This window comes from Pyrgilauda ruficollis, unplaced genomic scaffold (genome assembly GCF_017590135.1).
Source record: "Pyrgilauda ruficollis isolate IOZ18807 unplaced genomic scaffold, ASM1759013v1 scaffold422, whole genome shotgun sequence".
NCBI lineage: Eukaryota > Metazoa > Chordata > Aves > Passeriformes > Passeridae > Pyrgilauda > Pyrgilauda ruficollis.
The window spans coordinates 1-12,934 of record NW_024525735.1 but is presented as its reverse complement, the minus strand read 5'-3'; the positions used below and the strand labels follow the sequence as shown (position 1 = coordinate 12,934).

Below are 12,934 nucleotides of genomic sequence, written 5' to 3'. Positions count from 1 at the left end.
CAGCTCCCAGTAACCCCAGCACAAAGAATCCCTTTTGTTCTTCCCACAATCCACAAGAAATTCCTTTAATCATTCCCAGAATTCCCAAGAAACCCCCGCCATTCCCTGCAGGAAATCCCTTCAATTGCTGCCGCCGCTCCCAAGAAATTCCGTTTATTGCTCCCAGGACGCCGGCGGAACTCGCCCGGCTCCCGCCGCTCCCGAGCCGCGCCGGGCTCACTTCTTCTCCTCGTCCTTCCTGTCGCGCTGCTCGCGCTGCTCGCGCGCCGCCTGCGAGGCCAGCGAGCCCATGGCGTTGCGGATGGCCTCGTTGTTGGGGTCCACGCCGGGCAGGTTCTCCAGCACGCTCTGCAGGAACTCGGGGTCCTGCATCACGTCGTAGTCGTCCTCCTCCTGCGGGATCGGCCCGGGGGATGTGGGATCAGACTCAGGGATTCGGGATCGGTCTGAGGGATTTGGGGTGGGCCCAAGGGATTTGGGATCAGACTGAGGGATTCGGGATCGGTCTGAGGGATTTGGGGTGGGCCCAAGGGATTTGGGATCAGACTGAGGGATTCGGGATCGGTCTGAGGGATTTGGGGTGGGCCCAAGGGATTTGGGATCAGACTCAGGGATTCGGGATCGGTCTGAGGGATTTGGGGTGGGCCCAAGGGATTTGGGATCAGACCGAGGGACTGGGGATCGCCCCGGGGGAGTGGGGATCAGCCTGGGGGATTTGGGATCAGCCTGGAGGATTCCGGATCAGCCGAGGGCATTTGGGATCAGCCCAAGGGACTCAGGATCATCCAGATCCACAGGAAAACCCAGGGAATTCAGGATCATCCCGGGGGATTCGGGATTGGCCCAGTGGATTTGGGATCATCCCAGGGGATTTGGGATCATCCCAGTCCAGAGGGCTCTAGAGGAACTGGCGTTACTGGAGTGTGGGATGGGGCCTTGGACACTCCCAGGGATGGGGAATCCATGGAATAACGGGGCAGGATCCAGCATTTGTCCCTGAAATCCCAAAGAAAGCAGGACAGGGAGTCCTGGAATGCTTTGGGATGGAAGGACCTTGAGGATGACCTCACTCCCGTTCTGTGGGTGGGATGGGATTGACGGGAATGCTGGGAATGCTGGGAATTGCAGGAATTCCTGCAGCCCCACCTTGGCGGGCTCGGACGTGTCCATGGCCGCTCCGCTGTCCACCTCGGCCGCCTCGGCCTGGGCAAACTCTGCAAAAGCCAACGCCAGAAATCCATGGAGAAACCCCTGGGAGCAGCCAGGCCGCGATTCCCGGGCGTTTCCCGGGTTTTCCCTGCGGTTTTCCCGGGTTTCCCGGGCCGCACGCACCGGCGCCCTGCAGGGACATCTGCATGGCGTAGGCGATCTGCTCCTCCTCGCTCATGGAGCTCAGGTCCGGCAGCCCCGCGCGGCCGAACTCCGGCTGCCCGATGGTCATCTTGAGCAGGGCCTCGTCCGACTCTGCCGGGGAGGGCAGGGAATGCACGGCGTGTCCCGGGATCCACGGCGTGTCCCGGGATCCACGAGGCATCCCGGGATCCACGGGGCATCCCGGGATCCACGGAGTGTCCCGGGATCCACGGGGCGTCCCGGGATCCACGGCGTGTCCCGGGAATCCATGGGGCATCCCCACGCACCCAGTGTTCAGTCTGAACCCATCCTGCTTTTTAGTCCTCCTTGTTCCCAATCCCATAAATCCCATTCCATCAACCCTGTTCCCAATCCCACAAATTCCATCAATCCCATTCCACGAATCCCATTTCCAATCTCATCAATCCCATCAATCCCATTCCATCCCATCAATCCCAATCCCATCAATCCCATTCCCATAAACCCCATTCCATCAATCCCATTCCCACCCCACAAATCCCATTCCATCAATCCCAATCCCATCAATCCCCTTCCCAATCCCATCAATCCCATTCCCATAAATTCCATTCCATCAATCCCGTTCCCAATCCCACAAATCCCATCAATCCCAGTCTCATAAACCCCATTCCATCAATCCCATAAACAACCTCATCAATCCCATTCCCACCCCACAAATCCCATTCCATCAATCCCAATCCCATCAATCCCCTTCCCAATCCCATCAATCCCCTTCCCAATCCCATCAATCCCCATCCCATCCACCCCGTTCCCATTCCATCCACCCCGTTCCCAATCCCACAAACCCCACAGTCAGCCCCCTCACCATCGCCCCCGGCCGCGCCGATCCCGGCCTCGGCAGCCGAGGCGGCGGCCGCCCTGCGCGCCTCCTCCTCCTGCCGCTGCCGCTGCTCCTCCATGGACACGCGCAGCGCCTGCAACGCCCGCCCGCGTCAGCGACCGCGGCAGCCCCGGGGCACGAGGGGCGGGGCGGGCCAGGGGCTCGGCCTGGGGGGATCCGGGGGTTTCTGACGCTGGGAATTGCCTGCTTCCTGGGAATTTTGGGGTTGGCGCTGTGGGAGCTGGGAGATTTGGGGTTTGTGGGATTTTGACACTGGGAACGCCGAAATTCCTGGGAATTTTGGGATCCCTACCAGAGGCAGCTCGGGGTCAGCGCTGGGATCCACCCCGAACTCGAAGTCGGAGGCGCCCAGGCCCAGCATGGCGCCGCCCTCGCCCGCCAGGATGGGGGAGCTGATGAGCGCGTCGGCCAGGCTGGGCCCCGGCGGCACCGTCACCAGGTGCGAGCCGCTGCCGTCCTTGCCGTTGAGCGCCGTGATGAACGCCGTCAGCTTCTCCGTGTTGGCCTCCTGGGAACGCACGTGGGAACGCTCAGGGGCTGGGAATGTGGGAATGTGGGACTGGGGAGGGATTTGGGGTTTTGTGGGGTTGTGGTGCTGGGAATGCCGAATGCAACTGTCAGCAGGTTCCCAGCAGGGAATCGGGCATGGGCAGGGTTTGGGATCCAGGGAAAGCCCTCAAGGACTGACCTCGTTCCCAAAAGCACCCGTCAGGATTTTCCAGCCCCAACACAGAGCCGGGAGAGGCCCCAGAATTCCCTGTGGAATGTGGGGATTCCCAGGATTCTCACCTCCTCCCCAAAGTTGATGATGTCCACGTTGACCTTCTCCTTCTTGAGGCGCTTGGCCAACTTCACCAGCTGGGGAGAAGCAGGAATTCCCTGGGATCAGCAGCATCTGGGATCTGGCCCAGCACCCGGATCCCACAGAAACTCGGGATTTGCTCTGGAATCGGCTGCCCAGCTCCGAGGGATCCCAGCCCCGTTCCCGCCGCGGCACTCACGTCCTTGTCGCTGTCGTGCACGGGGCTGCCCACGAAGGCGATGATTCTCATCTTGTGGTTCTTGCCCTGCCGGTGCTTCAGCGCCAGCTGCACAAAACCCCGGATTTGGGGCCATTCCCAGGAAAACGGGGATCCCCCAGACCCAGATCCCGCGATCTGCTCCAGGGGATGGGGCTTGAGGGGGGCAGGACAGGGCTGGGCTGAAAATCTTGGGATTCAGGGGGGTTTCTGTGAAATTTCCATGGATTTATGGTGGATTTCCATGGATTTCTGTGAAATTTCCAAGGATTTCTGTAAAATTTCCATGGATTAGTAGTACATTTCCATGGATTTCTGTAAAATTTCCATAGATTTACGTGAAATTTCCAGGCATTTATTTCCATGGATTTATGGCGGATTTCCAGGGATTTCTGTAAAATTTCCATGGATTTCTATGAAATTTCCATGGATTTATGACGGATCCCCATGAATTTATGGTGGATTTCCATGGACTTCTCTGAAATTCCCATGGATTTCTGCTTTAAAACCTCCCCCACCATATTCACCACAAACACCCAAGGAAACCCACATTTCCCCAGCTAGGAGCCCGGGCAAAGCCAATTTCCCACACCCAGGCCCTGACGCCTTGCGGGAATTCCCGGGAATGCCGCGGGACTCACGTGGGCCACGCGGATGCCGGTGCCGAAGGTGATTTTGCCCTTGGGCTGCACCGTGTGCAGCTTGGACAGGATGCGCCCGGTGTCCGGGGTCAGCGTGGTCAGCACCTCGCAGTTACTGCGGGAACAACGGGAATTCTGGAGGAACTGCCAGGAATCTGGGGGGGATTTCCCCCCTGGGACTCTCTCAGGGAGGAGATTCCCCCTGGGATTCAGCCTGGCTCAGCTGCGGGGCTGCAGCACTTCACAGCCACAGCAGCGACTCCCGGGGATTTCTTTGGCGATCTGGGAGGGAATTCCCTGAATTCCCAGATTTCCCCACCTCCAACGATCCCCAAATCCCTCCCATTCCGAGAGTTCCTGAAGTTCCCACCTCCAAAATCCCAAATCCCCCCCATTCCAGACCAGCCCGACTCCAACTGGGAACGAGCCATTCCCAGCTTGTTCCCAACAATTCCCAGCTCCTTCTCCCTGAATTCCCAACCTTCCCTGCCTCCAAAATCCCTCCCATCCCAGGTGGGAACGAGCCATTCCAAGAACTCCTGAAGCTCCCGTCCCCAAAGTCCTTCCCAGTGGGAATGAGCCATTCCCAACTGTTTTCCAAGAATTCCTGAGCTCCCCAGCTCCTCCCTGATTTCCCCACCTCCAAAATCCCTCCCAGTCCAGTCCAAGCGGGAACCAGCAGCCACCAGTTATTCCCAACAATTCCCCTCTGTGAATTCCCCGCCTCCCTCGATCCCAAAATCCCCAGACCCCTCCCATTCCAGGCGGGAATGAGCCATTCCAACAATTCCTGAAGCTCCCCCCTGCCATGAGCCCAAAATCCCCAGATCCCTCCCATTTTCCAAGCGCTCCTTCCCGGTCACCCCCAAGCAGCTCCCCACCGTTCCCAGCCCCCCAATCCCGGGAATTCCCAGCCCCCCGACGCCAGGGATTCCCGGGAATGCCCCTCACTTGGCCAGGGTGATGAGCCCCACGTTGTTCTCGGGGTTGCTGCGGGTTTTGGAGTGGCACACGATGTTCACGGCGTCCTGCTGCGCCTGCAGCCGCGTGGGCAGGAAGTCCCCGTTCCGCATGTACTCGCTGTTGTCCACGCTGCAATTCCCAAAAAAAACCGGGAATGGCTCGGGGGGATCCCGGGAGACTCCCTCTCCTGGGGTGGTTGGGGTTTTGTGGGGGAAAAATGGGGTTTAGGTGCCTAAAATCGGATTTTTTTGGGATACCTGACATCCATTCCCCAAAGTCTCCTTTTTTTTGGGAATGACTGATGTTCATCCCCCCAAACCTGTGACTTTTTGGGAACTGCTGACGTTCATCCCCCCAAACTCCGGCTTTTTTGGGAACAGTTGAAGCTCATCCCACAGAACCTACCCCGTCTCTGCCTCAGCCCCTCCCTGTCCCCTCAGCCCCCCCTGGCCTCAGGTCCTGCCCTCCCCTCACACCCTGTCCCCTCCTGTCCCTGCACCTCTCTACTGTCCCCTTTGTTCCCCCTGTCCCCTCCTGTCCTCCCTATGTCCCCTCCTGTCCCCCATATCCCCTCTCTGTCCCCCTTGTCCCCTCACTCCCCGCTCCCCTCAGTCCCGGCCCGCTCCGCCCCCCCGCCATGACTCAGGGGAAGCGGCCGGGCGGGCCGGGGGTTGCCCGGGGGATTCCCGGGGGTTGCCCGGGGGGTTCCCGGGGGTTGCCCGGAGGTTCCCGGGGGTTGCCCGGGCGTTGCCGGGGGCTGCCCGGCGCTCCCGGGGCTCTCACCACACCATGGTGCTCTCCAGAACCATCTTGGCTCCTTCCTCCCCTCAGCGCCGGCCCGCTCCCCGGAACGCCCAACAACGCGCCCGCTGATTGGTCCAAACCCCGCGGCCAATCAGCGCACCCCGTCTAGGCGAGGTGCGGCGCGGAGCATGCTGGGAGTTGTAGTTCTGGGCTGGGCGGGACAGCGGCCGGGGGACACCGCTGTCCCCAAAAGTCCCGGACTGTCCCCAAAGGGCCCCGCCCCCCGTGGGGTCTGCGAGGGGCTCTGAGAACAGCCCGGGGGGGGCTCCTGTCCCTCTGTGCCGCCCCAGGGGTGTCCCCAAATGTCCCCAGGGTCCCCAAATGTCCCCAGGCAGAGCTGGGGGCTCCCGCCGGCCCCACCTGGGGACAAGGGTGACAACAATTCCAGGCTGGACACGGCAATTCCAGGAATTCCATTCCCAATCCAGGAAATAATTCCATCCCAAATTCCGGGGAAATTCCGGGAAAATTCCATGAAATCCATCCCCACATCCGGGAACATTCCGGGCAAAGTCCCAGAAAACTCCGGGGGGAATTCCACGGATTCCATCCCCAAACCCAGGGAAAGTCCGTCCCAAGTCCAGGGAATTCCATGAATTCTGTCCCACTCCAGGAGGATTCCACGGATTCCGTCCCAAATCCGGGAAATTCCATCCCAAATCCAGGAAATTTCATCCCAAATCGGAGAAATTCCATCCCAAATCCAGGAAATTCCATCCCAAATCTGAGAAATTCCATCCCAAATCCGGGAAATTCCATCCCAAATCTGGGAAATGTCCATTCCAAGTCCATGAAAATTCCATTAATTCCATTCCAGGTCCAGGAGAATTCCACGAATTCCGTTCCTATCCCGGGAAGAGCCAAATCCTCTTTTTCTCCTGGAAAATTCCCCCCACAATTCCCAAATTTCCCCCTTTGGAACAGGAAAATCCGCCCCTCCCCCGCCCAAAAAAAAAAACCCCAATCCCAAAAATTCCAGCCCCTCCCCCCCCCAGCCTCTGGATGGGGAGAATTCCCAGGAAAAAGGGGAATTATCCCAAAAATATTTAAATATTCATAAATATTCCTTTCTGGGGGCGGGGAGAATTGGGGAAAAAAGTGGGGAAAATGGGAAAAAATTGGGAAAATTTGGGAAAAAATTGGGGAAAAAAATGGGGAAATTGGGAAAAAATGGGGGAAATTTCCCCTCCTGATCCGATAAAAAATGGGAATAAAAGGGGACTGGGAGGGCCTTTGTCTAATATAGACAAACATTCCAAGGAAAAGGGAAATCCATGGAATTGTCCCCGAATCCCCTCGGGCAGCAAGGCCGCTCCGAGGGGAAATCTGGGAATTTGGGGCAGGAAAAATCAGATTTCCTTAAAAAAACCTGGGCAAGGGAAGAGCCCGGGGAGGAATTCCCTCCCTGCTCCACAAATTCCAGGCTTTGTATAAAAATGGGGTCGTTCCAAGAGGGAATTGGGGAAAGAAAAAGGAGATTTTTCCATAAAAAAATCAGGGATGGAGCAGAAATCAGCCCCAGCCCCGGGGGCTGCTCTGGGACTTTGGGAATTTTGGGAATTTTTGGGATGGATCCAGGTGGGGAATCCCTCGTTCTGGGTTTGGGGTTTTTTATCCCATCCCAAAATCTGCTCTGGGAATTTTGTGGGATTGTCAGATGTGTTAAAAAATGGGATTTGGGGATTGGAAAAATGGGATTTGGGCTGAGAAATCCTTAAAAAATCCGGGGGAAATCCCAGGATGGGCTCGGATTTCAAAAATGCCCCAAAACACCTCAAAAATTCCCCAAAAAAATCCCCAAAAATCCCAAAAATTCCTCCCAGATTGTGGGAAAAGCTTCCCAAAATTCCTGCTGGGAAAAGGGAGGAGGAGCCAGAGCTTCTCCAGGATTTCTCCTCCTTTTTTTCCCTGTTTTCCAGGGGATTTCCCATGGAAAACCCGGAGCAAATCCCGATTTCTGAAATAAAAAATTAAAAGTTAATAATTAATAATGAACAATCCCAAGAATTCCCACAGGGCTGAAAACCGGGATGGGATCCTACCGAAATTCCAAAAAAAAAAAAAAAAATCGGGATAAAAATCCAAAAAAAAAAATCCAAAATTCCCCCCCCCGCCCCCCAAAAAAATTCCACAAAAAAATCGGCGCGGCTCCGACTCCCGCTGGGAATTTTCCAGGAATTCTCTCCCGTGTTTTCATCCCAAAATCCGGGAATCCCTGGGAATTCCGGGTGCCTGTTCCCGAGGTTTCCATCCCTCTCGTGCTGGGTTTTCCCAGAATTCCGGGGGAATCCCGAGGACTTTCCAGGGGCAGCTCCAGCAGGAATCCCGAGGTGCTCACTGGAAGGGAAAAAGCCGGGAATGAGGAAGCTGGGAATGCCTGGGGCTTACCCCGGAATTCCCAGCCCTGGGAAAGGAGGGGGAGGCTGGGGATGCTCCGGGTGGGATTTGGGGAACTCCAGACCCTCTGGAATGAGGGGTTTTCCTGCTTTTGGGGCAATTCCAGGGATTTTGGGACATTCCAGACTTATTGGAGACACTCGGGAATGAGGAATTTTCCTCTTTTTTAAACAGATTTCCCGAAATTTTGGGCAGGAATTTTCCCCCAGATCCTGTTGGAATTAAAGATGGGAAATCTGGGAATGCTCCGGGTGGGATTTGGGACACTCCAGACGCTCTGGAATGAAGGATTTCCCTTCTTTTTGGGCAATTCCAGGGATTTTGGGCTGCCCAAAGCCCCAGGAGCGAGGGAAGAGCCGATCCCGCTGCATTCCCAGGAAATTCAGGGACCCAACCCCCCCAGTCCCTGGGAATTCCCGTTTTTTTCCATGGAAAACACTCACGAAGCTGATCTCGGTCTCCTGCAGCTCCTCCAGCTCCAGGGGCAGGGAGGGGCCGGGGGATCCGCTGGAAAAACAACAGAAAAACGGGAATTTGGGGGGAAATCCAAGAAATCCCAGGCCTAAATCCCAACCCCCTGCTCTTCCCACGGAATTCCCAGGAAATCCTGGGAAAACCACCTGAAAAGCATTGGAAAATCCGGGTTTTCCCATGGAGAAGGAGGATAAGGAGAAAACGCCATGAACATTCCATGGAATTCACGGATGAAGCGGATCCCCGGGAATTCCAGATGAAATTCCCATGCGTGGAGAGAATCCTCCAGGTTAATTCCTCCCGGGAATTCCATGGGATTTGTGGATGGAGAGAACGTTCCCTGGGAGCCCCACAGGAATTCCAGCCCTGGGAGCAGGAATGGGGAACACCCCAGATCTGGGATTTCCCGGGAAGATCCCAGAGAATCTCACCTGGGCAGGGAGGGGGCGGGAGCCGCGCCGGGCCCCGGGTGCACCTCCACCCCCACGGACCTGCGGGAACAACGGATCAGACACGGGAACGGATCCGGGATCAGCCACGGGGATCCGGGATCAGACACGGGGATCCGGGATCGGCCACGGGGATCCGGGATTGGCCACGGGGATCCGGGATTGGCCACGGGGATCCGGGATCAGACACGGGGATCCGGGATCGGCCACGGGGATGGATTCAGGATCAGCCGTGGGAATTCCCCATTTTCCACAGGGGCATTCCAGGGAAACCTCCCGGAGAGGGGCTGGAGCGGGCAGAGCTCCCAGCGCCTTGGGAACAGCCCCAAAAACCTCAGGAATGATCCCAAAAACCGTGGGAATGGTCCCAGACCCCTTCCCCTGATCCTAAACCCCTTGGGATTGATCCCAAACCCCTCAGCAATGATCCCAAACCCCTTTTCCCAATCCCAAGCCCCTTTTCCCAATCCCAAACCCCTCAGCAATGATCCCAAACCCCTTTTCCCAATCCCAAACCCCCCTTTCCCGATCCCAATCCCTTTTCCCAATCCCTTTCCCGGTCCCAATCCCTTCCCTTCCCGCCGGGATCCCCGGCCCCGCTCCCACCTGCTGGGGGGGGAGGCGCCGGCGCTGCCCAGGGAGGGGCTGGACAGGGACGGGGACAGGGACAGGGACAGGGACGGCGCCACCGAGGCTCCGCCGGCGTCCGGCACCGAGCGCGGCAGCAGATCCGGCCGGGAGCCTGCAACGGGAACGGGGTCAGGAAACTGGGAACGGGGTCGGGAAACTGGGAACGGGGTCAGGAAACTGGGAACGGGAAACTGGGAACGGGGTCGGGAAACTGGGAACGGGGTCGGGAAACTGGGAGCGGGATCGGGAAACTGGGAGCGGGATCGGGAAACTGGGAATGGGATCGGGGAAGCGGAACGGGATCGGGAAAATGGGAACGGGGTCGGGAAACTGGGAACGGGATCGGGAAAATGGGAACGGGGTCGGGAAACTGGGAACGGGATCGGGAAAATGGGAACGGGGTCGGGAAACTGGGAACGGGATCGGGAAAATGGGAACGGGGTCGGGAAACTGGGAACGGGATCGGGAAAATGGGAACGGGGTCGGGAAACTGGGAATGGGATTGGGGTCAAGAACCTGGGAATGGGGCTGGGATTTTTGGGATAAAACGGGCATTCTGTGGGATGAAACCGGGGGTTTTTGGGGTGGAAGCCCCTGTGCCCACCTTGCTCCAGGTCCGGCTCGGGGCCCGGCGCGGCCCGGGCGTCCCCCGCGGCCGGGAGCTGGTTCGGGAGCGGGATCCCCCCCTGGCAGCTCCTCCTGGGAACGGCGCCGCCGCCCCGGCTCTTCTTGGACGGGGAGGGCTTCACTGCCAGAGGGAAATCCATGAGAACCGCGGCTTTCCCGGGATTCCGGGGGCGCTGGGGCAGGGAGGGGCGGCAGGAGGAGGAAAAGGGGGAAAATCCACGAGGAAAGCATTTCCCAGGGGAAATAAAGCAGGTTTTCGGGGAGGTTTTGAAGCAGGAGAAGAAGGAAAAGGTTGGAAAAGTGAGGGAAAATCCCTAAAAAACAAAAAGCACTTTTCCGACTTTTCCAGGGAATTTTTATGTCAGGAAAAGGAAAAAGAAGCTGAAAAAAAAAAAATAGGAAAAAGCTATAAAAAAAGCAGGAAAACCCAGAAAAGGGGGAAAGACCCATTAAAAAAATCACTTTTCCAGCTTTTTTTTTTTTTGGGACAGAGAAGGAGAAAAGCTGGGAAAATCCAGAAAAAAGCTGGGAAAAAAGGGGGGAAATGGGGAGCAGGGCCGAGATCTGGGAATTGCAGAGGGGAACGTGGGAATTGCTGCGGGGCACTCACGTGGGATCCTGCGGAACACCGTGTGGCACATGAAGCGTTGGAAGCGCTCGGCGTAGAAGCTGGGCCGGTGCACGGACACCGTGTCCTGGAACCCGGGAAAACGGGAATGAGCCCCGGAATCCGGGAATTCCGGGCAGGCGGGGGGAGCTCCGAGGGGCTTGGGGGGAAATTCCAGGATTTTGGGAATAAATCCCAGGAATTGGGGTGGGAATCGCAGGAATTCAGGGGGAAGATCTTAAAATGTGGGGAGTTCCCTTAAAAGCTGGGGATTTTCCTTTAAAACTGGGGGTTTCCATAAGAAAGGACCATTTTCCCCTCAAAAAATTCTGCTTTTCCACAAAAATCCTCACCTTTTCCATAAAAATTCCCATTTTTCCATAAAAATTCCCACTTTTTCCACAGAAATTCCCATTTCCCACTCACCCCATCGTGCACCAGGGCCTTCCAGGAGTGCTCGAGCTTCTTCACGAACCTGCGGGGAGGGAATGGAGCAGGAATTCCCAGGAATTCCCAGAAATTCCCATGGAACTCCCGGGGTTTGAAGCCCACGGCAGAAACTGCTGATCCGGGGGGATCCCAAGGCCCAGAAAATGTGGGTTAATTAACGGGTAGTTAATTAGTAATTGATGACTGACCTGTAGGACTGCAGGACATCGATGATGCCGATGTAGAGCAGCAGCCGCTCCCCCCGGGAATTCCGGGCGGGAATTCCGCCCATCCTGGGAAAGGGCAGCAGGGAATGGGGTCAGGGAATGAGGAATGGATCAGGGAATGGGGAATGGATCAGGGAATGGGTCAGGGAATGGATCAGGGAATGGGGAATGGGGTCAGGGAATGGATCAGGGAATGGGGAATGGATCAGGGAATGGGTCAGGGAATGGGTCAGGGAATGGGTAAGGGCATGGGGAATGGGGTCAGGGAATGGGAATGGATCAGGGAATGGGGAATGGGATCAGGGAATGGGGTCAGGGAATGAGGAATGGATCAGGGAATGGGGTCAGGGAATGAGGAATGGATCAGGGAATGGGTCAGGGAATGGGTCAGGGAATGGATCAGGGAATGGGAATGGATCAGGGAATGGGGAATGGATCAGGGCCATCCCAGTAAATCTCACTGGTCGTCAGTCTCGATGGTGCCCCCCCTGCGGGCCTCCCCCTGGATGGACTCCATGGCCGTGGAGTAGAGCGCTCTCTGCGCCGCGGGCCGGCCGCGCCCGTCCCTGTCGCCGTCGCGCTCGCGGTGGCCGCCGGCGGCCGCGCGCTCGCGCTGCGCCTGGTCCAGGCTGTGGATGGCCACCAGCAGGCTGTAGTCCATGATCTTGAAACTCTGCAGCACCTGCCCGGGGAAACGGGAGTTGGGGAAGGGCACCCGACGGGAAATGGGCAAAGACGGGGCCGGACCGCGGCTCGGGATCTTCCAGTGCTCCATAGGAAAGCTCAGAAACACGGGAAAGGGGGAACAGGCACCAGTTTTCCAGGGAAAAACAGGAAAAAAAAGCAGAACACTCACAAATTTCCCCCAAAAAAAGAGGAAAAAGCACAGAACACCCCCAGTTTTCCCAAAGAAAGAGGGAAAAGCACAGAACGCCCCCAGTTTTCCCAAAGAAAGAGGGAAAAGCAGAGAACACCCCCAGTTTTCCCCAAAAACCAGGAAAAAGCACAGAACACCCCCAGTTTTTCCCCAAGAACCAGGAAAAAAGACAGAACACCACCACTTTTCCCTAAAAACATGGAAAAAAGCACAGAACACCCCCAATTTCCCCCCAAAAACCCATGAAAAAGCATGGAACGCCCCCAATTTCCCCCAAAACACGGGAAAGAAGGCAGAACACTCCTGATTTCCCAAAAAAAAACCAACAAAAATCACAGAACACCCCCGATTTTTCCCAAAAAACCAATGAAAAACCACAAAACACCAACGATTTTCCCCAAAAAACCAGGAAAAAAGGCAGAACACCCCCAATTTTCCCAAAAAGCCAGGAAAAAAGGCAAACCACCCCCAATTTTCCCAAAAAGCCAGGAAAAAAGGCAGAACACCACCAATTTTGCCCAAAAAAACCAAGGAAAAAACACAAACCACCCCCAATT

General features: G+C 56.7%; 3 protein-coding genes across 3 annotated transcripts; all 3 read right to left on the bottom strand.

Annotated features, from left to right (window-relative positions):
• Nucleotides 1-49: 49 nt before the first annotated feature.
• PSMD4 (proteasome 26S subunit ubiquitin receptor, non-ATPase 4) lies at nt 50-5,767 on the bottom strand. Its single transcript, XM_041477951.1, has 10 exons — nt 5,640-5,767; nt 4,845-4,985; nt 3,894-4,008; nt 3,235-3,321; nt 3,023-3,091; nt 2,526-2,741; nt 2,198-2,306; nt 1,333-1,464; nt 1,147-1,214; nt 50-393 (listed from the first exon to the last, which is right to left on the bottom strand). The coding sequence occupies exons 1-10, from the start codon at nt 5,663-5,665 to the stop codon at nt 217-219; spliced, it is 1,140 nt and encodes a 379-aa protein (XP_041333885.1). The 5' UTR covers nt 5,666-5,767; the 3' UTR covers nt 50-216.
• LOC121359181 lies at nt 5,766-6,921 on the bottom strand. The gene is made up of 2 exons (XM_041477952.1): nt 6,350-6,921; nt 5,766-6,307 (listed from the first exon to the last, which is right to left on the bottom strand). Exons 1-2 carry the CDS (start codon nt 6,912-6,914, stop codon nt 5,766-5,768), a joined length of 1,107 nt encoding a protein of 368 aa, XP_041333886.1. The 5' UTR covers nt 6,915-6,921.
• An 869-nt stretch (nt 6,922-7,790) lies between these two features.
• On the bottom strand, nt 7,791-12,324 carry LOC121359182 (phosphatidylinositol 4-phosphate 5-kinase type-1 alpha-like). Its single transcript, XM_041477953.1, has 9 exons — nt 11,962-12,324; nt 11,483-11,566; nt 11,271-11,319; nt 10,848-10,932; nt 10,215-10,358; nt 9,587-9,722; nt 8,963-9,022; nt 8,501-8,564; nt 7,791-7,997 (listed from the first exon to the last, which is right to left on the bottom strand). Exons 1-9 carry the CDS (start codon nt 12,273-12,275, stop codon nt 7,995-7,997), a joined length of 939 nt encoding a protein of 312 aa, XP_041333887.1. The 5' UTR covers nt 12,276-12,324; the 3' UTR covers nt 7,791-7,994.
• Between the last annotated feature and the right edge of the window lie 610 nt (nt 12,325-12,934).